General features: G+C 35.8%; 1 protein-coding gene across 3 annotated transcripts in view; it reads right to left on the bottom strand.

The window, feature by feature from the left end:
* Window positions 1-25,590, bottom strand: part of ALMS1 (ALMS1 centrosome and basal body associated protein) — a 146,247-nt gene that overhangs the window by 100,934 nt on the left and 19,723 nt on the right. For all 3 annotated transcript variants that reach the window (XM_082852397.1, XM_082852399.1, XM_082852398.1), the window contains exons 2-5: window positions 10,502-10,697; window positions 7,004-7,121; window positions 3,719-5,867; window positions 3,463-3,612 (exon numbers count right to left, since the gene is read on the bottom strand). In XM_082852397.1, the coding sequence (XP_082708523.1) occupies window positions 3,463-3,612; window positions 3,719-5,867; window positions 7,004-7,121; window positions 10,502-10,697 (2,613 nt within the window). The remainder of the gene's footprint in view (window positions 1-3,462; window positions 3,613-3,718; window positions 5,868-7,003; window positions 7,122-10,501; window positions 10,698-25,590) is intronic.

Here is a 25,590-nt window from a genome sequence, read left to right as displayed (position 1 = left end):
CAATCCCAAAGCAATAGTGTAGAGGAACCCTGCTCTAAACATAGCACAAAGTTCTGAGTTTTCAATTATCCTACTGCCAAAGGAGACATGCAGCTCATTAACAGCATGGGTTTGAACTGCACTGGTTCACTTATACATGGATTTTTTTTTTTTCAATAGTAAATACTACAGTACTACACACGATCCAAGATTGGTTGAATCTGTGGATGTGGAAGAACCATGAATATGGTGGAATCGGGGATACAGGGGGCCAACTGTGGATCTTCAACTTCGCAGAGGGTCAGTGCCCCTAATTCCCACATTGTTCAGTCAACTGTATATATCACATATATGATAGATAAATACTTGTGTGTGCTCATGCATGCACTGTGTTTAATAGAAGTTTTCCCCTAAAGCTTCCAAACATAGGGGAAAAAATTTCTATTCCAATCTTGACTTTGACAACATTTCAAAGCTTCGAAATATATAGATTATTAGAGCAGTTAATAAAAAAGAAAATGCAGAATGAAAAAGATGAGATATATTAATTTAAGAGATCAACAGATGTTTGTCACTAAAAATTAAAGGAGTCAGGAGGGAAAAAAAAATCAAGATTTGTTTATCTCCTAGTTTTTATCAATAATGAAGACAGAATCAAAGACAATGAAGAAACCAAGAAATGCTAACACCTCTATAAGAACTGAGAAAATCTGTAAGTCACTCTGATTTTAGGAAAAAAATGAATTATTCTGATCTAAGCAAGGTGAATTTGAGATGTTGGGACTATTCACAGGAAAATTTCATGCAAGAAATTTCTACCTAGGAGAAATAATACTAGGGTCTTAAAATAGAGATGATAACCATCCACACAGAGAAAAGCATTTAAACCTTGAGAGGAAACAAATTCTTTGGGATGGAGGGGGGACCAACAAAACAAACACGAAAGAAATCTAAGGAGTCAACCTTAAATAATATTTAAGAGTTACGTGGCCAAAATAAGGGATACTAAAACAGTATTTTATTATAGAGGTTAAAAGAATGTAATATGCTGCTGCCAGGAACAAGGAGAGAGAAGGAACAGAATAATGAATTAGAGTAGGAAGTCCTGGTAAGAGTCTAATGGTCTAGTTTCAGTAAAGGGAACTAACAGCCAGGCACTAACCATGTAAGTGCTACATACCTTACACCCCATTTAACATAACAACATTTGAGGTTGATTATTATTGTTCCTATTCTTTATGTAGACAAGGAAGGAGAGTGATCCTCCAAAATCATTTGCCCAAGGCACAAGGCTAATAACAAAGTAACTGAACAGGGTTTTGACTCCAATTCTCCAGTCTCTTCATAGCCCTAACCTACATCATACATAAGTGGATACCCAAATAATCATTTAGAGAATGATGGATACGTATCAAAGTGAGGCAAACAAGTATGAATGCCTCTTCTGAGACACAGATGAGAATAAGGAAGAAACCAAAGAGTAGGCAAACCCCCTGAGAGCAAGCTGGGCCACGCAGGAAGATTATCGTCATGTCTGGCTCATTGTTTCCCTCATATTAGCATTACGTAACTCCCAGACCATAGAAGAGAGCTAAGAGTGAAAGACAATATAGAGAACAGCATCCTCCCTGGACTAAAAACCTACAGTGAAGGGCAAATAAAATTTGAAATTGTGTCACAGTTAATCTCAGCACAACACTGTTAACTGAATATACATCTTCATGTCTTTAAATATATTTTATCTACATGAAAAGTTGATGACATAAATTACAAAAGTAGCACTGTCAAAAAAATTAGAAACTCTCAGTTTAAATATAATTAACACTGCTGTATGTTATATATGAAAGTTGTTAAAAGTAAATCCTAAGAGTTTTCATCACCAGGAAAAAATATTTTTTCTATTTCTTTAATTTTGTATCCATATGAGACGATGGATGTTCACTAACTTTATTGTGGTCATCATTTCATGATGTATGTAAGTCAAGTCATTACACTGCATCCCTTAAACTTATACTGTGTTGTATGTCAATTATACCTCAATAAAACTGGAAGAAAAAGGCAAAAAGAAACTCAAAGTTTAAAATTGATATTTTGTTTCTCATTCTTATTAAAACTAACTCTGACCTTCACTCTTGCCAAAATGATGCAAAATCTTGGCTTTGGTTTCACTGAAGAACAGTTTATGGTATAGTGGTTAAGTATATTGACAAGGTTAGTTTCAAATACTAGTTCCCCTACTTGCAAGTTCCTTAACCCTCTAAATATCAATTGTAAAATGGGGATGATAATAATCCCCAACAATCCTCCCTGACAGGATTGACCAAAGGCCTAAATGAATTGAGGCACGTAAGTAAATCTCTTAGCATATTATTTGAGCACAGTGTGTTAGCTATCATTTTCATCCCCATCGTTATTAAATTGAAAATTAGAATTAAACAATGTCTAGAATGTTGAAGAAAATAAAACTAACCTAACAGTTCTCTATATTAAAATTTTTAAATAAATTGTAAATAAAAGGAAAAATTCATCACAATATCTTTGTTCAGTTTCTCTTTTCAACTACCTGAACCTAAAGGTCAAAATATAATTGCAGGGACTTCCCTGGTGGTCCAGCGGTTGAAACTCTGCACTCTCAATACAGGGGCCCAGGGTTCGATCCCTGGTCAGGGAACTAGATCCCACATGCCGCAACTAAGACCCGGCGTAGTGAAATAAATAAATAAATAAATATTTTAAAATATAATTGCAACTCAAACTAGCAGCTTTCCAATGACATACTAATCTTATACATGGGAAAACTGGAAAAGGAAAGTAACATTAAGTATACCACATATATGACCTAACTGTCTTTAATGACTAACAGAATGTAAGGATATATTATCAGGAAGTGGGACCCAGATTGGAGCTGACAGTATCAGACAAAACCGGATGAGCAATGGGACCAGAGAAACATTAAAGCCAAAAGATCCAAGGATCCAGGTAAATGAAGCCTTGTACATAAAAGAAAATTGTGACTTCAAGATACCTCTGAAGTTAAAATCTTTCAGGGGTTTCTAAACAAATACTTGCATATGTCAGGGCCTATATACCAAGGCCGGTACATTGAAGGCCAGAGGGGGAAAAAAGCACAACTGAATATCTCCATGAATGAGTCTAATCTTAACACCATCCCAAAGGTTCCTGCTGGCACAATTTGGAAGAGTTAAGATGCCTCAAGATGAAAGGCCTGCAAGCTCCAAAGGATGGCCTTTTCCAAAACACCACAGAAGTCACTAAATCTCATGGTCTACGAAGCACAAATATTTCTTTTACGCCAACCTCTAACAAATTAATGCAGCATATTCCTGGATATCAGATGAAAACCAGATTACACATCACAATTTGGTATTAGAGGATATAAATGGCCCTATACTTTCATCCCCATTTTTCAACTAAAATATTTCTTTCCCTACCGCATAAGAAATGTCAAACAGAAAAACTTACAGGCTCTTCAAAACTGCTCTCTTCCTTAGATGGTAGCTGTACAGTAGACTGCCAGTGCAGGGAGCTGTCACAAATCTCTAGATCATCAAGCAAATTTTCTAAACCTGCTAGCTTAATGCACTCACCAGTCAAGTCACCTTGGTCACATATCTGGGAAACAGTAAAGAGTAAAAGTAAAAACAAATAACAATACCATTTTCTGAAACAATACTGGAAAAGACCATGTCTCTCCCCAACAATCATTTTATTGTCTCACCTCTCTTTGTAGTTCAACAACTCTTTTCCTGCATACAACATCATTTTCATCTAGGCTACAGCATTCAGTATCATCATCCAGAGTATAGATGTCAGATTCAGCCTTCCCCTGCAGGCCCTCTACAAAATAGGAGTCGTTTTGCATAATTGTATAGACAGTAAAACTGGACTTGGCTCCCACAGGCCAAGGAATTTCACCTTGGTCTATATCAGCTTTCAGCAATGTCTCTTGGCCAACTGCAATTAATGATGCATCACTGATCACTGGCAAAGCACCTTGTGACTTTGCATTACATGCCACCAAGTTTGCTGAAAAGCTGCTTCCTACAGCTGCAGATGGACCTTCAATGACGTTACTAGAGTTTCCATTCTTACCCAAAATACAGTTTGAGGAATCTGCAACTTCTTCAAAGGTGTGCTGCTTTAAATCTTGTAAAACCAAAGAATCTGAAGTCCATACTTTCATTGGATAAATAATGTTTGAAGATCCTAACTTCTCTGCAAGGTCAAGAGCAGAAACAGACTTTATCTTCCCAATGGGAAGAAATGGTTCATTGTCTGTATCATACTGAAATAAAGCTGACTGTGTCTTGCCAAGACCAACAGCCTGTCTGAGAGATTTTTCACTTAAAGAAGATGACGACTTAAGCTCTGGACTAAGAGAAAGTGGCTTAATGAATATTTCCTGAGGAGCACTGGGGAGTGATTTTATATTAGGATGCCAGTACAGGGAGCTATCACCATCATCTTTTTTATACAACAATGGTTTTGAAGCTGCTGATTCAAACACCCCAGGAGTAGATTGATAGTGTGGGTGATTAAGTTTATCAAAGAAAAAGTTTTCAGCATAATTTAATAGGGAAAGATCTGGATTTTTTGGTTCATTTTCTTGGCTGTCATTTGTTAAAGATTTATTGATGTCAGTTTGGATTTCATTTACTGTACTCTCTTTCTCAGAAGGTTCAATAGAGGCAATAACTGCCTGAAAGGCTACATTTTCAGTAGCATCAACATTTTTCCCACCAAAAGCAGAAGGTGGCTTTTGGTTTCCTTCTTCTTGAAAACACAGCTGTTCTGATGTCTCATCTGAGTTGGATTTAATAGTCTGAAGAGGACCACCAAAAACCTCCATCTTAGAGGTATCATGCCCTGTGGAGAGTATATGTGCTTCTGACACTTCTACAGAATTATCAGTAACTACAACATTCTCAATATATTGTATTTCTGAAGATCTGGGATGCACCTCTGATAATACTAAAGTATTTCTATTCTCCTTTAGTTCAAAACATTGAGATAATTCTTTCCCCAGATCTTCTTCAATTCCTTTATAACCCTCCAAAGAATCCATCTTTTGTTTCATCTCATTCTCAGCAGGAGCCCTTAAATAAACACTCTCAAAATAATGACTATCAGCTGTCAAGGGAACCTCTCTTCCTCCTCTTTCCAACAAACAATGCAAAAAACAATGTGGCATTTTACTATAAAAGCGAGGAGCAACTTCATGTGGAAAAGAAACACAGTCCTTACTGATTAGACATATTTCTGGATGGTGTGAAGCTCCCTGTTTGCTCCATGGCATATCTGAAAAAGGGGCACTAAAATTGTCACTTTCCTTATGAATTTTATTTTTATCAATTGTGTCAGATGAATCTGAATAAGAATCACGGTCCTTACTGGTTAAATATTTTTCTAACTGTTGTAAAGCTTCCTGTTTCCCATATTGCACATATGAACAAGAAGCATCAAAACTGTCACTTCCTTTAGGAGTTATGTATTCATCACTTGTATCAGATGCAGTTGAAAAAGAAACTTGATCTTTATCAGCTAAATTGGTTTCTGGCTCCTGTATAACTTCTTGTGTCTTCCATGACATATATGAATAAAGAGCATCATAACTATCAGAGTCTTTGGGGGTTTTCAGATCCTCAAGTGTATCAGGTGAAACAATCTCTTCTTTAGTCCCTTGTTCAATAGTTAATAAAGAGCGCTGAGAGTCAATAGCTGTACTACCTATAAGTGGGTGCTGAGATACTCTAAAGCAACTGTTAACTAAGTTTGAAGCTACTTCTGAGGCTGCCTGGAATAAAGCTTCACTAACTTCCGACGGTCGAGAAAACCATTCAGTGTCTTCAGACTTACCAGGAATTCCCCTGAAAATATACAGTTAAAAATAAATAAATAACACATTAAAAACATTTATTTTTTAAAATACTAACATGAAAAAATACAAAACTGATATGTCACTGAAATCGAGGTTATTTGAAAGTATATTGAAAAACAAAGTCCTAATTTCAAATTCCTTTAGGGTGGCTAATGATTGAACAAAGCAAATTCTTTTAAAACAGAAGGTAAACTACCATCCTATGACCCTGATATTTTCTCAGGCTTCCCTCAAAACAATATTGCCCCAAAAAGTGATTCTTTAAATGAAAATATCAAACTTTACTATTTAAAATGTGTAGTTTATCACCTACCATAATTTAATATTCATTTAACCTGCATTAATTCTTCTACTACTCATTTATTATGCTCTTGAAAACCAATTAAGTGAGTTACTCCCCAAACAAAACAGTAACCTAATCATTGGTTGACTATTGTGTATAGAACACTTTTCACAAAAGTAATTTTAAAGTAATACATAGCACAGGGCAGAGGTTTTTACTCTGTAAACATTTATACTTTTTAATTTAAGGCTTCTTTTTTATTTCTAAAAGAAGAAAACATATTCTTGGATAATTCCAAATATGCTTTGGAGAATTCCAGACTTGTCTCTCATTATGACTAAAGGGCATTAATTTGGAGTAACTGTTAATTTCGATGTGTTTATTAGAAAAATCGTGTTAGTTCATATTCGCACCTCCTATGAAGGAGAGATAGCTAGATTCATTCAATATTGGCTGACAAAAATGACAGTGCCAAACAAGCTAGTGACCATGAAATGAATGCTTTTTACAGAATGGGTGTGGGCTGATGAGCAGCAAAAGGGAAGATTTAGAAGGAAGAAAATTAGTGTGCCTTCTAAATTAAAATATGCCTAATATACTAGAATACATTAGAAATTATTTTTAAAGAAACTGAAGTCCCCTGGCTCATTTTTACACATATTACTATGCCAAATTAACATGTATCATGCCTTAATTTAGGGCCTTGTTATCTTCAGAGTGTGTACTGAGAATATCTAGCTCCCAACCCAAAGTCTCACCTGAAGTCATTAATATTAGTAACAACTTAGAAGAAAAGAAAGAGTAGAAAGGTTACATGCAAACAGAAAAATAAATCATCCTACCTCAGAGGAGCAAAACCTAGTTCACTTTGGTGAAACAAGGAATCAGGCCCAAACTCTTGATCTTTTGTCAAACATGTCAGCAAAGGCAAATCAGGAGAAGCGAAATTGTCTTGTATGACTGCAAAGTTTCAAATATAAAGATGTTGGGAATGCTGAAAATTAATTGTTTAGCTTATATAGTATTTTAAAGAACCTAAATATGCTGCCATCTGGAAGTTTCTACAAGCATTAGTATGATAATATAACAGCAGCAGCAGCAAATACCATTTATTAATAGCCTGACAAGATCCAGGCACTTAACATACAATATTTTATTTAATCCTCATAACAACCTTGAAGTATAGGTATTTTTATACCCATCTTATAGATGAGGAAACATGATCATAAATCTTAAAGAATACTAAGTAATTTGTCCACATTCAAATAGATTAAGTACCAGAGTGCAATCTGAATCTAAACACTCTACTTTTTAGCAAGTGCTCCTAACCATTATGAGTGTTTCTTCCTATCTTACATCAAAGTGTGGCCCACAGACTCCCAGGCATCCCTAAGACACTCTCAGAAGATGCCTGGGGTCAAAATTATATTCAAAGTAATATTAACATATCATGTGCCTTATTCACTCTCACTCTCTCATAAGGATACACTGGAATTTTCCAGAAGCTACATTACCTATGATAAAGCAACATCCTGAAAGCAGAAGCCACCTGTCTTCTATTAAGTCAGACATTACAGTTTTTTCTTTTTTAAGTAAAACAACGCTAGTCTTCTAAACATTTTTGGTTTGGAAAATAGTTATTTTTCTAAAAAACTAGATAATTTATGTTAACATGCAATGGAGTTGTTACTTTTTAATGAGTTGATAAATATTTTTTAAATTTCTCAGTTTTAATAATTTCTAATATGGGAAAATATCAATAATCCACATCAACAAAAGTTCTCAGTAACTTTAAAGTGTGTCAAGGAAATTCTGTGAACAAGAAGTTTGAGAATTGCTAATATAAAGGAAAAAAAGTTCTTCTGAATTCCTGAATGCCACCTTAAATAAGGTTTATTATAATGTCCTTAAATATGTACAACTAGGTATAAACTCCTTATTCCTTATAGTATTTCTACAACTATAAAACAAAAAAATATTAATAGAAACAAAACTATAAAACCAACAGCATTCTATTTCATATTAATTTAAATAGATTGGTGATGTTTTGCTAAAACTGAATTGTTCTTTCAATATAAAGGCAATACTGTTGCTACAGTATACTTTCTTGATTTCAGAATGCCTCTAATAATACTGCATACCTTCCCTATCATAACTGTCACACTCTTGTTTTAATCTTTGGTCTGTCTGCTTCCCACCTAGATTATCAACTCCATGTCTGCATTATTCACAGCTGTACCCTCAGTGCCTAGCAAAGTACCAGCTACATTTAGTAGGCACTCAAAATACAATTATTTATTTACTGAATGGATTAATTAAAAATAAGAAACTGAAAGATAATGATAACCTTTACCACCAAGGACTAATCGGTATGGTTCCTCTTTGGCTACAGACTCAGTCTTAAACCTTCATAACAGAAATCTTTACCCCTCTAAGAATCATGAAGATTTTTTAACAAAGACCCCACATTTCCTCACATTTTGGCAATTACTGATGGCCTGGATCACTCTTTTTTGAGATACCTAACTGTTCTGGCACCAGTCATCATCATGACATTTGCCATTGGTGAGGTACACCCTACAATGACTGGATTCAAGCATAACAAAAAAAGCAATGATGAAATTTCCTCTGGCCATCAGATCCTGGGATCTAATAATTAAAATGTTCTACTTTATCTATAGTAAATGAGAAGCTGGAGTTATAAAACTTTACATTAGAAAATACATTAGAAGCCATGTAGCACAATCTCCAACCCAATGCTGAAACTATCCTATTAGAGAACTTCGCTTGACATTTTGCTATGACATAATGCTCACTTTTTTTTGTTATACAGCCTTTCCAGTATTAAATGGCTCTATTAGAAAGTTCTTTCTTGTATCAAGTTGAAAACAGCCTCCCTATAAGCTACGTAGTCTCATTTTAACCTCTAGAATAGGAATTAGCAAACATTTTCTATAAAAGGTCAGCTAGTAAATATTTTACGCTTTGTTGATCACACATGGTAGCTCTATCCTATATACTTCTTTTCTTTTTACAATCCTTTAAAAATGCTAAAACCTTTTCTAGCTCACAAAATCAGGCCTTAGACTATGGATAGTAGTTTGCAGACTCCTGCTCTAAACCACTATCCAACTCATCCCATGGTACTATTATTTTCCTTTTACTGTATTGTCTTCGCAAAAGAAGAAGTAGCTTTCATCTATATATCCCTAGCATCCAACACACAATAGGCACTTAGATATTTGTTAAATAAATGAATAAATGAAAAATACATTGCTTCCTCTTTAGCATGACAGCCCTTCAAATACCTGATCATAGCAAAGTCTTCCCTTTCATCTACTATCATAGTAATCTCCTCCCACAAGGGAACTCTAATGTTAACATCTTTCTTAAAATATAAAACTAAAATTGACTTTGATGATCTACATCACTGAATATACTGGCACTAGTATTTTTACTTGGATAGTATTTGCTTGTATTTGAAAGGAACTTGTTGAATTAATTCCTAATTCTTGCTCCTCTACAAAACTCTGATACGACAACTCCATGGTTGAATCCCACTCCCTTGACAAAAGTTAATTGTAAAATATGTGGTTGTGGCATTTTCTTCAATTTTTGAAAATAAAAATCTGAAGAAAACGGAAGGAAAAACCAAAGAATATTTGTCTGAATTATGATTTAGGAATGAAAAAACTGAAATTACCATATTGGCTAAGCATTCTTATATATGTGCAACAATCCAAAGTAGTGATAATACAATTCTACCTCCTACCTTGATGATTTGAAAAGTACTTAAAGTTCATCTTTTGTAGAGAGCTAATAAATCAGTTCCACATTAAACAGAGGAAAGCAGGAAGCTCTACCTCAGACAAGTCATTTAACCTCTTTATCTCAATGTCTGGGTCTGAAAACTTAGGATAATAATATATGTCTTAACTAATTTTAAGAATCTAATGAGCTTAAGCATGAACATTTGTTTTTTGTTTGTTTGTTATACATCATGGAGCCTCCACTGCTGAGAGAAGTAGTCAAAGGATAAATATATGGTTTACATATATGTTTACAAATTCAGGACTAAGGAGGCATACCCACTAGAGGAAGTTACCACCTTTTTCCCTTCTGAGAGCAACAAGGGGAGATAAAATGAGGAGCAACTGCACATTTAAGTATAACTAGGCCAGCTGGCCAGTGTGGAAAACGAGAAATAGGCTACTACCTTTGAGTACAGTTCTACAGAGCTCCTCAGCTCAAGAAAGGATTTAGACGCAAGATTTGCACTCCCCCATAAGTATTTTACAAATGTGAGGTATTACTACTAGTTAAAAATAAAGAGGCATTACCTAGCAATGGAGAACATAAGAGATCTCTGTTCGACTCCTTTACTTGATTTTCTGATTGGGTCAATATACCTTCCTCCAGAGAGGGGAAGTCTGTCACTTCAGTCCCTTTCTCTCTCACATTAAACCTGGTCTGGGTTGTATCCAAGGTGTGGGAAGAGTCCATTTCTTGAGGAAGATAATGCCAAGATTCTGTTCTCTAAAACAATAATTTTGAAGGAAAATATGCTAAATCATTAACTGAGTTACCATACATATTAACATTTAGATTAAAACGTCCCTTCACGTAGGATACAGCTTCCTATTTCACAACATTCTCATCAAAACTTGTAAAAAGTAAAGCTGTTCTGTGTTTTTCACAATATTGATAACATTTTTGATCTTTTCCCATTATTACCCATCTTTCAACATGTTGAATCACTGGCATTTCTGCTGTTCTTTAATAGTTACTTCTCATCATTAAAACAATAAATTTGGTTCTTCATGATGAAATCTTACAATGTGATAATAATAAAACTGAAAAAAAGATTCCAAACCTAAAGCTACGATATTCTCTACATGTGACCACTTTATTGAATTCTTACTTGCTATACTAGTTTCTAGCGGACTTCTCAGTGCAAAACATCATATGGTTCATGCGTAGTGAGTGGTTCACTTGTCTCTTTCAAATATTTACTCTTATATTAGTGGCATGATTCAGAAAAATGTTTCTCAAAGTATCTATAGGAAGGATCAGTTTTTCCTACTTCCTATTCATTACAGACTGACATTTTATTAAAATACTAATAAAAATTAACAGGTAACAAGTAAAAAAAAATAATAAACTAATTTTAAAAACTAGTAAAAATAACTAGGAAAATGAAATTGAAAAGATATATAAGCCCAAAATACAAAACACAAGTCTAAGTATCTGATTTCTAGTTCTAAAAAACATCAAATTGCTATAAAAGTTTCTAAACACTTCTTAATTCTTGTACTTATCTCTTGACAGTAACAAGCAATTCATGGCCTGGCACCAATCCACAGACCACACTAGGTAGCAATGTTGAAATAAAGTTGAATTAAATACTAACGGTAAGCAGTTTTTAAACACATTTTCTTTTTAAATTTGGTATTAGTTAATAATTAAGAATATTCGTCCTGGGCTTCCCTGGTGGCGCAGCGGTTGAGAGTCTGCCTGCCGATACAGGGAACACGGGTTCGTGCCCCCGTCTGGGAGGATGCCACATGACGCGGAGCGGCTGGGCCCGTGAGCCATGGCCGCTGAGCCTGTGCAAATGGAGCGTGTGCAACGGGAGAGGCCGCAACAGGAAAAGGGGCCCGCGTACCACAAAAAAAAAAAAAGAATATTCGTCCTATCATGCTATTATTCTTTTATTTTCATTTTAAATTAATTTTATTAGGAATGAGCACTAAATTTGATCAAACTGCATTATAGCATCTTTTTTTCCCCAATTACATCTGTTAAAATACAGCAATAAACTTCTTCATATTGCAACAACTTCACATTTCTTACTTGGTAGTAGTAGATTAGACCTTAATCATATTTGCTAGCACAGTCTTTTACATTTTCACTCATTAGATTAATCAGTATTTTAGAATGCTTCTTTTGTTTTCTAACCTTCTTCTATATTTTTTTAATACAAGGAAATTTGATTTTCCTTAAAAATATAAAAGATTTCATCAGTGAATCCATTAGATCCAGAAACCTTTTTGATAGCTGGTACTATTATAACATTCTTGATTTCTTCCTAGTTCTAATCCAACTCTATAAGCTTTGATAGGTTTGTATTAAGTCTATTTTATTAAGGTGTTTTTCTTTTTCTTGACTGGATTTGCTAGGAATGTATATATTTTGTCTTGAATTTAACAATTCTATTTTCTAACTTAATTATTTGTTTTTCTCTTTGCCATGTTTCTTCTACTTGCAGTTTTTCATTATTTACGTAAAAATTTTTGTTAAATAATGAATTCACTTGATTTACATTTATTTGTTTAAATAAAAAGATGAGACATTATATTGACGGCAATCAACATGCTTAGATATATAATGTACTGATTTTCATTATTTTGTAGTCTATTACTCTCCTTCCTTAATCAACTCAAATTTTTTTAAGAGAATATATATTGTTTTCATTCCCAAATGACCCACCCATAAAAATATGTTGTACTACAATTTAGAAAGATTTCACAATTTCAACAAGACTTTTTTCTTTAAAGGATTATTTCCAGTTTTAAAATTCACCAACCAAATGCTCTTACAGTTAAGTTAAAAAAAAAAAAAAAAGATACACAACTATCCACTACCTAATATCAGTTATATAAATAGATATAGAGAAAAATATTGGAGTGAATATTCTAAAATATTAACACTACTCATCTATGGCTTATGGGATTATAGACCTTTCACATTCCAAAATATACCAATCCCATCTATGTCAGATAAATCAGTCAAATCCTTAACATCGAACATTACTACTGGAAACATGCTTTTTACATGTTTAATACTTGAAAATAAAAGGAATACGAGAATGATTATTTTAATTTTTTTCTTTTGAGAGCACTCTATTCAATAGGGGATAGTGGGCCAAATGAACAGGTTTTAAAGCAAGGGAATTCCAGTCATCTTGTGACTCTCATTATAGCAAAATCTCGGGTCCCCAACTCATCTCTTAGCCCCTTTGACCGGGGTTTGAGCCTCATCCCATAGTTTATTCCTCACTACTGATGAGAGACATATCCATGTGTTCTCCTGCCCATCCTTTGACCTCCACAGATCACTTACTTAACTCTAGCTCCTCAACTGCAATAATTTTGTAACCTTCTGAAGACAACTAACCTGTCACATTTACACTTTTCATAATTCCTTTCTTACTTGTATTTCCCTCTTTACCACTCTGAGAGTTCATAATCATCCTTATAATCACTACCTTGCAAACATCTCTTCTTTCTTACCCTTTTCCCCGACTATCCTATTTGCCTGGCAAAAGCTCAGTTCTGGTTGAACCTTCTGCTTGTCTTAATCCAAGCAGTAGCACACTGCTGAAGAAAGCACACACCTACACTGGTTTTCCTTTAGACTGATGACATTAAACCTCAAGGGCACTCAGCCTTGCCTGGAAATTCTACTCTATTTTCCGGGTAAGTTGATTGGCTAAAATGATTACTTTATACTTTCTCTCCTCAGAACTACTGAACCCTCCTTCCTCATTTTTCAACTGATGACCTCATTTCCTACTTTAGTAAGTGAAGAACAGGAGGTGGACCTTCCTTATCTTCCTAGCACAAGATCTACAACCCCATTACCTAACCCAGCTTTTCATCTTGTGATTTAAAAAAAGTCTTACTACCTATCAAAGACCTTCCCATCTCATTCCATTTTTTTTTCAATGATTTCTTTCCTATATGTGATTCTCCCATTTTCCTTCATGCATTTTCCCTTTCTACTGAATCATTCCTCTCTCCATGTAAACATGCTCTTATAATTTCCCCTCATAAAATAAAATTTAAAAAAATTTGTTGACCATTCTTTTCTTTCTGCTTATTTTGCTGCTATGATTCTGAGTGTTATACCTTTTTAACCAATATAAAAAGGGCCTCAAATCTCTAAATATTTTTTGACAGATGTGAAGAGGGATGACAAATAAACAACAGAATAAATACAAACAAATTTTGAGGGAGAAGTAAAGGTTGGAGATACAAACTTGGGATTTTTAAGTACACAGGCATATTTAAAGCCCTAGATCTAGACAAGAACCAAAACATTCCAACATTTCAAACAGAAGTTAAAAACTCACATGTGTTTTTACAGGGAGGTAAAAGAAATGAGGTACAGGGAGGTAAAAGAAATGAGTAAACCTGCCTGATATTAGAGAGTAATGGGACCTGTGGCCAACTATGCACTGCATGCACACTTTATTCTGTTTAAAAATTTTTAAAACACTGTGCCCCCCCAATTTTTTTTCTGCAAACCACATTTGAGCCATATGCAGGCCCACAGCTTGCAACCTCTGATTTTAAGGTTTAACAGGGGATGAGAAAGAATAGCCAGAGGAGTAGAAAGAAAACCAGGAGAAGCCGAGAAAGGAAATAATTTTAAGAAGTTAAGCATTGGTTAAGAACATGAAATGCTATTTATTGCATCTAAGATGAGGACAGAAAAGTGCTTACTGTATTCAGCTACACAAATTTGTTGGTGACACTTGCTTTCACAGAAGTGAGGACAGAACACACGAAGATCAAGTAGAAGAATAAGTAGATCCCAGCCAGTAGATAAGGCATATATATCAAAAAGGAAAAAGGAAAAAAAAAATACAATGGATATGATTGTCTATACATTAAAAAGTCCTAAAGAATCTACAAAAGAACTATACTAGAACTAGTAAATGAGATTAGCAAGGTCATAGGATACAAGGTCAATATTGAAAGTCAATTATATTCCTATATAATTGTGATGAACAGTAGGAATTGAAATTTTTTTAACATTTCAGTAAGTCTAATACAAACATGTGTTAAGTTTGGTACACTGAAGGCAACAAAACACTGATGAAGAAATTAGCAATCTAATTAAATCTAAATAAAACTATAAGAACTGTTGTGTCTATGGATTAGAGAACTCAATATTGTTAAGATGTCAATTCCCTTCAAATTGATTTACAGACTCAAGGCAATTTTAATCAAAATTCCAGCAGACTTTTTAAATAGAAATTGACAAACTGATTCTAAAATTTATATGGAAATTCAAAGAATCTAGCATAAACAAAACCATTTTTAAAAAGAAAAACAAAGTGGGAGAACTCACACTATCTGATTTCAAGACAGTACAGTAATTAAGAGCACAGTATTAGCATGATGATAGAGATATAAATCAATGGAATAGAGAGTCCAGAAATAGACCCACACAAAGATGCCAAGGGAAAAGGGAGTATTTTCAGCAAATGGTGTTGGAATAACAATTAGATATGCGTATGTAAGAAAATGAAGCTGGACCCCTACTTCACACCATAATCAAAAACCAACTCAAAACAGATTTAGATATAAATGTGAAACTTAAAACTATAAAACTTCAAAAACTCATTCTCAACTGGGCAAGATTTTGACACCCTCCTCTCCCCTCAACCATGATACATTTGGCAATGTTTGGAGACATTTTGACATTTACAAACATGGGGCAGTATTACTGATATCTAGTGGGAAGAGGCCAAGGATGCTGCTAAACATCTTACAATACACAGGACAGTCCTGTAAAATAAAGAATTATCTAGCCCAAATATCAAAAGCACCAAGGCTGAGAAACCCTGTTCTAGAAAAAAATATAGGAGAAAATTTTTGTGATCTAGGATTAGGTCAAAATTTACCAGGTTAGACATAAGAAGTAAAAACCATAAAAAAAAAAAAAAAAATCAATAAACCAACTTCAACTTCATCAAAATTAAAACTTCTACTCTTCAAAAAACAAATAGAACAATTGAAAGGAAAACCACAGACTGGGAGAAAATATTTGCAAAACATATAAAGGACTTACATCTAGAATATATAAAGAACTCTCAAAACTCAACAAATGGAACAAATCACCCATAAAAAATGGGGAAGAGATTTAAACCAACCCCTTCATTAAGAGGAAACATGGATGGCAAATAAGCACACAAAAAGATGCACATTATCATTAGGAAAATGCATATTAAAACCACAATGAGGGCTTCCCTGGTGGCACAGTGGTTGAGAGTCTGCCTGCCGATGCAGGGGACACGGGTTCGAGCCCTGGTCTGGGAGGATCCCGTATGCCGCGGAGCGGCTAGCCCCGTGAGCCACAATTACTGAGCCTGTGCGTCTGGAGCCTGTGCTCCACAACGGGAGAGGCCGCAATAGTGAGAGGCCTGCGCACCGCGGTGAGGAGTGGCCCCCACTTGCCACAACTAGAGAAAGCCCTTGCACAGAAACAAAGAGCCATACACAGCCATAAACAAATAAATAAAATTTTTAAAAAAACACACAATGAGACACCACAACATACCTAGAATGACTAAAAATTTTAAAACAAAAACAAAAAAACCTAACAATACCAAGAGCTGGCAAGGATGCAAAGCAACTAGAACTCCTATACATCGTGGGGAATGCAAAATGGTACAGGCACTTCGGAAAACAGTTTGGCACTTTCTTATAATGTTAAACGTACAGTTACCATATCAGCCAGCAATCCCATTCCTAGGTATTTACCCAAGAGAAATGAAACCAGCTGTCTACCTGAAAACCTGTACATAAGTGGAATACTACTCAGAAATAAATTTTAAAGAGCTACTGATTTATGCAACAACATGGATGAACCTCAAAAGCATGTGCCAAGTGAAAGAAGTCAGATTCAAAAATCTACACATGGGACTTCCCTGGTGGTGCAGTGGTTAAGAATCCGCCTGCCACTGCAGTGGGCACGGGTTTGAGCCCTGGTCTGGGAAGATTCCACATGTCACAGAGCAACAAAGTCCATGCGCCACAACTACCAAGCCTGTGCTCTGGAGCCCGTGAGCCACAACTACTGAGCCCGCGTGCCACAACTACTGAAGACCGCACGCCTAGAGCCCAGGCTCCGCAACAAGAGAAGCCACTGCAAAGAGAAGCCTGCGCACTGCATAGAAGAGTAGCCCCCACTTGCCACAACTAGAGAAAGCCCGCGTGCAGCAACAAAGACCCAATGCAGCCAAAAATAAATTAATTATTTTTTTAAAAATCTACACACTACAATTCTGAAAGGCAAAACTATAGACAGAAATGAGATTAGCGGTTGCCAGGGACTAAGCATGGGGGAGATGACTGACTACAAAGGGGTACAAGGAAACTTTTTGGGAGTGATGGCAGTCAAATGTGTAGTAGTTATATAACTGTATGTATTTGTCAAAGCTCATCAAACTGCACACCTGAAAGAGTTAATTTTGCTGTATTTAAATTATACCTCAATAAACCTGACTTTTTAAAACATGAGGATAAGGTATCAGAAAATAGAGACCAAAAACTCTTGAAAATTTCACTTAACAGGGAGCAGAAACATTAAATGGGGCAGTAGCTGGAGGGAAGAAAGGATGAGACATTTGTACTCAAGTTGCTGGAGCTGATAAGGTCTAGACTATGACCATGGGGTAAGCAGGGATAGGAGAAGGTTGGGAGGAGTGAAGGAAAAAAATCTCTGCACATTAGATCAAAGATCCAAGAGTTTCAGACCTTGGATGGGTAATGTAAGCTGAAGTGAAAGAAACTAAAAGACGACAGTGTAGCAAGGGCTATAGTTTTCAATGAATAAAAAAAAGTTAATTTGGATGACAGCGACAAGGATGAAAGAGCAGAATAACCAGAAGGAGAAAAGAGGGGAGAGAATTAGGAAGTGGTATAATCCTCCAGTTCTTCTGAGGAACACAGGCATAAAGGCAGAAATGAAGAGCTACAGGATCTATCCACGGTTTATATTTTATAAAACAAGGACCAAAAAAAGGCAAGATATCCATTTTTGGACTGTGCTCTACCATAAACATGCCCTCAGAGAATATTAAACTACTTAGGAATATACCTCTGTATTCGTTTCCTAAAGCTGCCATAATGAACTTACACAAAGTGGAGGGCTTAAAACAACAGAAATTTATTCTCTCACAGTTCTGGAGGCTACAAGTCTGAAATCAAGGTGTTGGCAGGGCCATGCTCCATCCAAAGCCTCTAGGGGAGGATCCTTCTTACCTCTTCCTCTTTCTCGAAGCCCCGGGCATTTCTTGGCTTATGGCAGCATAACTCCATCTCTGCCTCTGTCTTCATAGAGCAGACCTCTTCCTGTGTGTCTCTCTCTTACAAGGACACCAGTCATATTGGATTAAGGGCCCACCCTAAATCCAGTATGATCTCTTCTTAATTTAAATAGTTCTATCTTCCATCACTATATTTCCAAACAAGGTCACATTCTGAGGTACTGCAGATTGGGACTTCAACACATCATTTTGGGGCACACAATTCAACCCATAACAATCCCCCTTCCATTTAATGATCACAGAGTACCATGCTTTTTCTGGTCAGGGTTTCTCTTAACCCTTTTCACTTGGCAACAGTAAATCTCCTTCCTCCATACCTTGCATTTAATGGATAATAAATGCAATTTAGGGGAAATTGAAGGTACTAGAAGAAATCTGATACCCAAGTTATTAGATAATCAACCTTAAATAATCATTATGAGTAAGGATGCATTTTTTTCTCCAACAAACATATATGAGGCTTTTTCCTATCTGCTCACAATTTTTTCCATTTCTTCTAAGTTTATTACTATGCTCTAGATCAGTGGTTCCCAAAGTATGGTCCAAAGATCCCTGGGGGTCACTGACACCCTTTCAGGGAAGTTAAGTGGGCCTCCCTTTTCTAACTACATATCTATGTAAGGTCAGATTTTCTTCACATAATTCAACCAAAACAATATATCCCAATGGACTAAATGCAGAAGCAGATCTGGGAATTCAGTTATGATGGTTAACTTTATGTGTCAACTTGGCTGTGCCAAGTATTTGGTTAAACATCTGGGTGTGTCTGTGAGGGTGTGTCTGGATGAGATTAACATCTGATCCACAGACTTAGTAAAGGAGACTGCCCTTCTTAAGGTGGGCAGGCCTCATCCAACCCATTAAAGGCCTGAATAGAACAAAAGGCTGAGCAAAAGATAATTCGCTCTCTCTGCCTGATGGTCTTCAAGCTGGGACATCAGTCTTCTGCTTCGGACTTGGACCTGGAGTGGAACTTACACCATCAGCTCACCTGGTCCTCGGACCTCTAGACTTGGGCTAGAACATACACCATCAGTCAGCTCCTGGTTCTCGGGCCTTCAGTTTCAGACTGGAACTATACTATCAGCTCTCCTGGATCCCCAGGACAGATCTTGGGAATTCTCAGCCTCCATAATCACATGAACCAATTCCTTATTTTACATATATATATATATATATATATTTGTATTTACCTATTTACATACGTATATGTTTCCTATTGGTTCTATTTTTCTGGAGAACCCTGCCTAATACACCAACTGTCTTCTAGTAAGCCTGACATTAAAGAGCTATGCAAAACTGTAAAACAATGCCACCCTTTCAACTAATTTTTTTTGTTTTGGAAAATAGCCATTTTTCATTTAAAAATATATTTGTATGTTAATATGTAATGAGTTTGTTATTTCTAAGTAAATATTTTTTAAATGTTTTAATTTTTTTGTAAGCTAAATATTGATACAGATAACCCTTATAAACAAAAGCTCTTTAAAATACTTTTGAAGAATGTGAAGGAGTCCTGAGACCAAAAAAAAAAAAAAGTAAACGCTGTTCTACATAATTAAGGCTGCCAAAGATCTATTAGAAAAATGGAATATTAAAGTAATTCACCTCTTTCCATTCTTCATAGCTAAATCAGAATTTCTCATGCTGCTTACCAAAAGATAGTTTGCCAGTTATGCAAGACATACCTGATCATCCCCAGAACACCACTGAGCTGTTTTTTCCAAAGAGACCATATTAGTATCAGAAATCTGTGTTCCACTATTGTTTTGATATAATGGCTGTTGCCATACATGACAGGTCAATGGAACAACCTGAAGATCAAAAGATTTAAATAGAATAATAACACAATCCTTATGACTAAACAATAATAAAGTCTAACATTTAGATTATGTTTCTGTGTTTATAAAGCACTTTCACAAATATAGTAACATTTGGGCTTCACAACCACTGTCCAAATTATCTTCACTTAAAAATAAGCAAACAGGGATTTAAGGTTACCCAGTAAGGACTCAACATATTCCAACAAACCACAGCAGTTCTTTAACCTCCTATATTTGTAGCAGTAAAAGAAGCAAGCAGAAACAAGCAAGTTATCTATTTTACAATCTTACTATTTGAAACACCTAAGAAATTAACTCTAATAATAGGAACTAAAATCATCTTATAGCATGGAAAGTGGGGACAAAGTTAGGCTCATTCTGTGAAATCAGGAGTTGAAGCAGGGCTCTCCCATCTGTGAAAGAAGGCAATAAAAGCTGTGACTACTGCCCAAGGCTGAAGCAATGCACATGGAAAAGATCAGAGGTTATCAAACAAAAGTGACCTCAGTCAACTCACCTGCTGGTTCAGGTACTGGTTATTGAGATTTTCCCCAATATTCCTGGAGAGTAAGAACCCAAAGCTTCCAATATAAACCTTCCTTATAAAGAAGGAACCACAAGGGGCAAGGCAGAGACAACCAAAAAAAACACCAGGTAGAGAAGGATGCACCAAAAGAGAAAACAAAATAACACTCCTGCTAAAAATGAGATTACAAACTATACTTTCAAAAGACTTTAAAATGAGAATATCTCAGACCCTTAAAGAGACTTTTTAAAAAGACACAATGTCCATAAAAAAAGAAGAGGTTATTAAAAGTAAAACAGGCAGTTATGTGAAAGAGCCTCTGAAGGAAACCCAAGGTCATTAAGATTTTTTCCCCCCAGAATTAAAAGTTACTACACTAACAAAACATTTTTACAGAGCGCTTACAACAATGTGCTTTTGACCGTAGAAAGGCAAGCTTAACTTAAAATCTATTCAACTAAAGAGATTTCTATGGTATCAACTCTTCCAAGAGGTTTTTCTCAAAAGGTAGAACACCATGGGGCAACCCACCTTGCTTCAATGGCATTTTTTAAGGGATAAAGAACAGAAAACAAAGAAAGGCATTTTGCAAATTCATTTTGGCAATTTGAAATCCCTAAATAAATAACAATGCAGCCAATGTTTTGGCACAGTTAGTCTTCTTTGAGCCCTCGAGGAAAGAATGCCAAAATGAATGTTCAAAATGGTTATTCACTGCAACTAAATAATACTGGGTGTAGAGCACAGGGTGTTGCCTTTGAAAATTGCTGATTCACATTAGCTTACAATAAGAGAGTTTGATTCATTAGGATATTTGTAGAACACTAATGATACAATATTAAGAAACCAGCACTTTGACAACTAACCCAACGTGTGAGAAAAAGGAACACTCTCAATTTTATCAGCTAAAAAACAACCCCAAAAGTTAAAATTAAATATTAAAAGTTCTTATTAAAAAATACATTTCCCTGAACTTACTTTTATTACCTACTTGATGGTTTATAGACTTCATTAAGGAAATTAATTTCTAATAATTCCCACATGTTTGATCAGTTTTCCCAGTTGCCTCTGGATAGTGGTATAACCCAAATACTTGAAAGAGAATTCTTAAGAATAATGCTTCAAAACTAAGCAGGTGTCATCAGCAACTCTCTGATCTGAGATTAAATGTCTTTTAGTATAAATAAACAGTTTCAGAGTCTTTCCCTGAGTCATTTTTTAATATTAAAAGTTAGCAGTCTGGGTCTTCCCTGGTGGCCCAGTGGCTAAGACTCTGCGCTCCCAATGCAGGGGGCCCGGGTTCGATCCCTGGTCGGGGATATAGATCCTGCATGCATGCCACAACTAAAGATCCCATGTGCCACAACGAAAATCCTGTGTGCCACAACGAAAATCCTGTGTGCCACAACTAAGACCCAGTGCAGCCAAAATAAATAAATAAATATTTAAAAAAAGAAATACTGGTCTTTAGTAGTCTTCCAACTACATGTTGTCTATCAAAGAAACATTTTAGATATAAGGATACATATCGATTCCAAGTAAAAGGATGAAAAAAGAGATTTCATGCAAATAGTAACCAAAAGAGCACAGGAGTGGCTATATTAGTTTCAGACAAAATAGACTTTGAGTCAAAAACCGTTACAAGAGACGAAGAAAAATATCATATAATGATAAAAGGGTCAATTCAGGGCTTCCCTGGTTGTGCAGTGGTTAAGAATCTGCCTGCCAATGCAGGGAACACAGGTTCGAGCCCTGGTCCGGGAAGATCCCACATGCCGCGGAGCAACTAAGCCCATGAGCCACAACTATTGAGCCTGCACCCTAGAGCCTACGAGCCACAACTACTGAAGCCCGCATACCACAACTACGGAAGCCCACACGCTTACAGCCCATACTCTGCAACAATAGAAGCAACTGCAATGAGAAGCCCGCAACTAGAGAAAACCCACACAAAGCAACAAGGACCCAATGCAGCCATAAATAAATAAATTTTATTTTTTTAAAAAGGGGTCAATTCACCAAGATTTGTAAGTATTTATGCACCAAACCTCAGAGCTCCTAAATTAATGAGGCAGATGTTGAAAGAATTGAAGAGAGAAATACACAGCAACATAAGAGGCTTCAACACCCACTTTCAATAATGAACAGAACAACCATACAGAAGAATAAGGAAATATAGAAATTGAACAGCACTACAGACCAATCAGACATAACATATACACAGAACACTCCACCCAACAACAGCAGAACACATTTTCTCAAGTACACATGCAACATTCTACAGGATAGAACACATGTCTAGCCACAAAGCAAGTCTTAATAAATTCAAGAAGACTGAAATCATAATACACAGTATCTTTTCCAATCACAATGGAATAAAAATAGAAACAAATAGCACAAGAAAAACTGGTAATTTCACAATATGTGGAAATTAAACACGTGTCTTACAAAACCAATGGGTCAAACAAGAAGTCACAAAGGAAATTAGAAAATACCTGGACACAGATGAAAACGCGAAATGCCAAAAAACTTATGGACGCAGCGAAAGAAGTACTAAGAAGGAAGTTTATAGCCGTAAATGCATATATTAAAAAAAAGGCAAGATCTCAAGTAAGCAATCTAACTTGTACCTCAAGGAACTAAAAGAAGAACTAAACCTAAAGCAGGCAGAAGGAAGGAAATAACAAAGATTAGAGCACAGATAAATGAAATAGTCAACAGAAAAAAAAAAATCATGAAACTAAAAGTGTGTTTTTCAGAAGATCAACGATATTGACAACCTCTTAGCCAGACTGACTAAGGAAAAAAAGAAGACTCAAATAATAAAATCAGAAATGAAAGAGGGAATATTACAACCAATGCCACAGAAATAAGGATTATAAGAGAATAAATACTATGAACAACTGTATACCAACAAATTGGATAGCCAAGAAGACATACATAAATCCCTAGAAAGACACAACCTACCAAGACTGAATCATGAAAAAATAGAAAATCTGAACAAACATATAACTAGCAAGGAGATTCAATCAGTAATCAAAAACCTGCCAACACAGAAAAGCCAAGGACCAGATGGCTTCACTCATCCTCAACAAAATACTAGCACACAGGATTCACAACACATTAAAAGAAGTATGTATACACCATGATCAAGTGGGAATTAACCATGAAATGTAAGGATGATTCAACACATAAAAATCAACCAATATAATACTTCACATTAACAGAATGTAGGACAAAACCACATGATCATCTTGACTGATACAGAAAAAGCAGTTGACAATGCTCAACACCCTTTCATGAAAAAGCACTCAACAAATCAGGAATGGAAGGAAACTAATCAATATAATAAAGGCCATTTATGAGGGCCCACAACTAACTCACACCACACTCAACAGTGTAAAACTGAAAGCTTTTCCTCTAAGACCAGGAACAAGGCAAGAATGCCCACTCTTGCCACTTCTATTCAACACATTATTGGAAGTCCCAGGCTAGAGCAAAGAGACCCCAGGAATAAACTCTCACATACATGGTCAAATGATTTTCAGCAAAGGTATCAAGACCATTCAATGGGAAAAGGATAGTCTTTTCAACAACTGTTGCTCATAAAACTGGTTATCCACATGCAAAAGAATGAAGTTACACTCTCGCCTAGCAACATACACAAAACTCAACTCTAAACGGACCAAAGGCTTAAATGTTAAGACCCAAAACTATAAAACTCTTAGAAAACTCAGAGCAAAAGTTGCACAACAGCAAATTTGGCAGTGATTTCCTGGATATGATACCAAAGGCACAAGCAACAAAAGAAACAACAGACAAACTGGATTTCATGAAAATTTTTAAATTCTGTATATCAGAAGACACCATCAACAGAGTAAAAAGGAAACCTGCTGTATAGCACAGGGAACTCTACTCAGTGCTCTGTGGTGACCTAACTGGAAAGGAAAGCCAAAAAAGAGGGGATATATGTATACATATAGCTGATTCACTTCACTGTACAGCAGAAACTAACACAACACTGTAAAGCAACTACACTCCAATTTAAAAAGAAAAGAGTAAACAGGCAACCCACAGAATGGGGGAAAATATTTGAAAATCATGTATCTGATATGGGATTAATATCCATAATATATAAAGAACTCAAACTCAAAAACAAAAACAAAACAAAACACCCAATTAACCAATTATCAAATGGGCAAAGAACTTGCCATGAGCCATTTCTCCAAACATATACAAATGGCCAATAAGCACATGAAAAGATGCTCAACATCACTAATCATTAGAAAAATACAAATCAGAACTACAATGAGGGACTTCCCTGGTGGTCCAGTGGTTAAGACTCTCTGCTCCCAAAGCAGGGGGCCCAGGTTCGATCCCTAGTCAGGGAACTAGATCCCACATGCCACAGCTAAGAGTTCACAAGCCACAACTAAAAGATCCCACGTGCCGCAACTAATACCCAGTGCAGCCAAATAAATAAATAAATATTTTTAAAATAAATTAATAAAATAAAATAGATAACCAACAAGGACCTACTGTAAAAACAATTTTAAAAAACCTACAATGAGACATCACCTCACACTCATCAGGATGGCTGCTATCAAAAACAAAAAAAAGGAAGAGAGAGAAAATAACAAATGTTGGTGAAGATGTGGAGAAACTGGGACCCTTGTGTCGTGTTGGTGGGAATATAAAATGGTGCAACCACTGTGGAAAACAGGAGGGAGTTTCCTTAGAAAACTAAAAATAGAACTACCACATGATCTGGCAATCCCACTTCTGAGTATATATCCAAAAGAACTGAAGGCACCGTCTCAAAGAGATATTTACAAATCCATGTTCACAGCAGCACTACTCACAATAGCCAATAGGCAGAAACATTCCAAGTGTCTTACTAACTGATAAAGGGATAAACAAAATGTGATACAAAAAAGGATTCTGGAGAACAGAGATGTG

The sequence above is a fragment of the Leucopleurus acutus genome (genome assembly GCF_964270905.1).
Source record: "Leucopleurus acutus genome assembly, chromosome: 12".
Taxonomy (NCBI): domain Eukaryota; kingdom Metazoa; phylum Chordata; class Mammalia; order Artiodactyla; family Delphinidae; genus Leucopleurus; species Leucopleurus acutus.
Note: the sequence above shows the minus strand (reverse complement) of the source record. Positions and strands in the feature narration are given on the sequence as shown.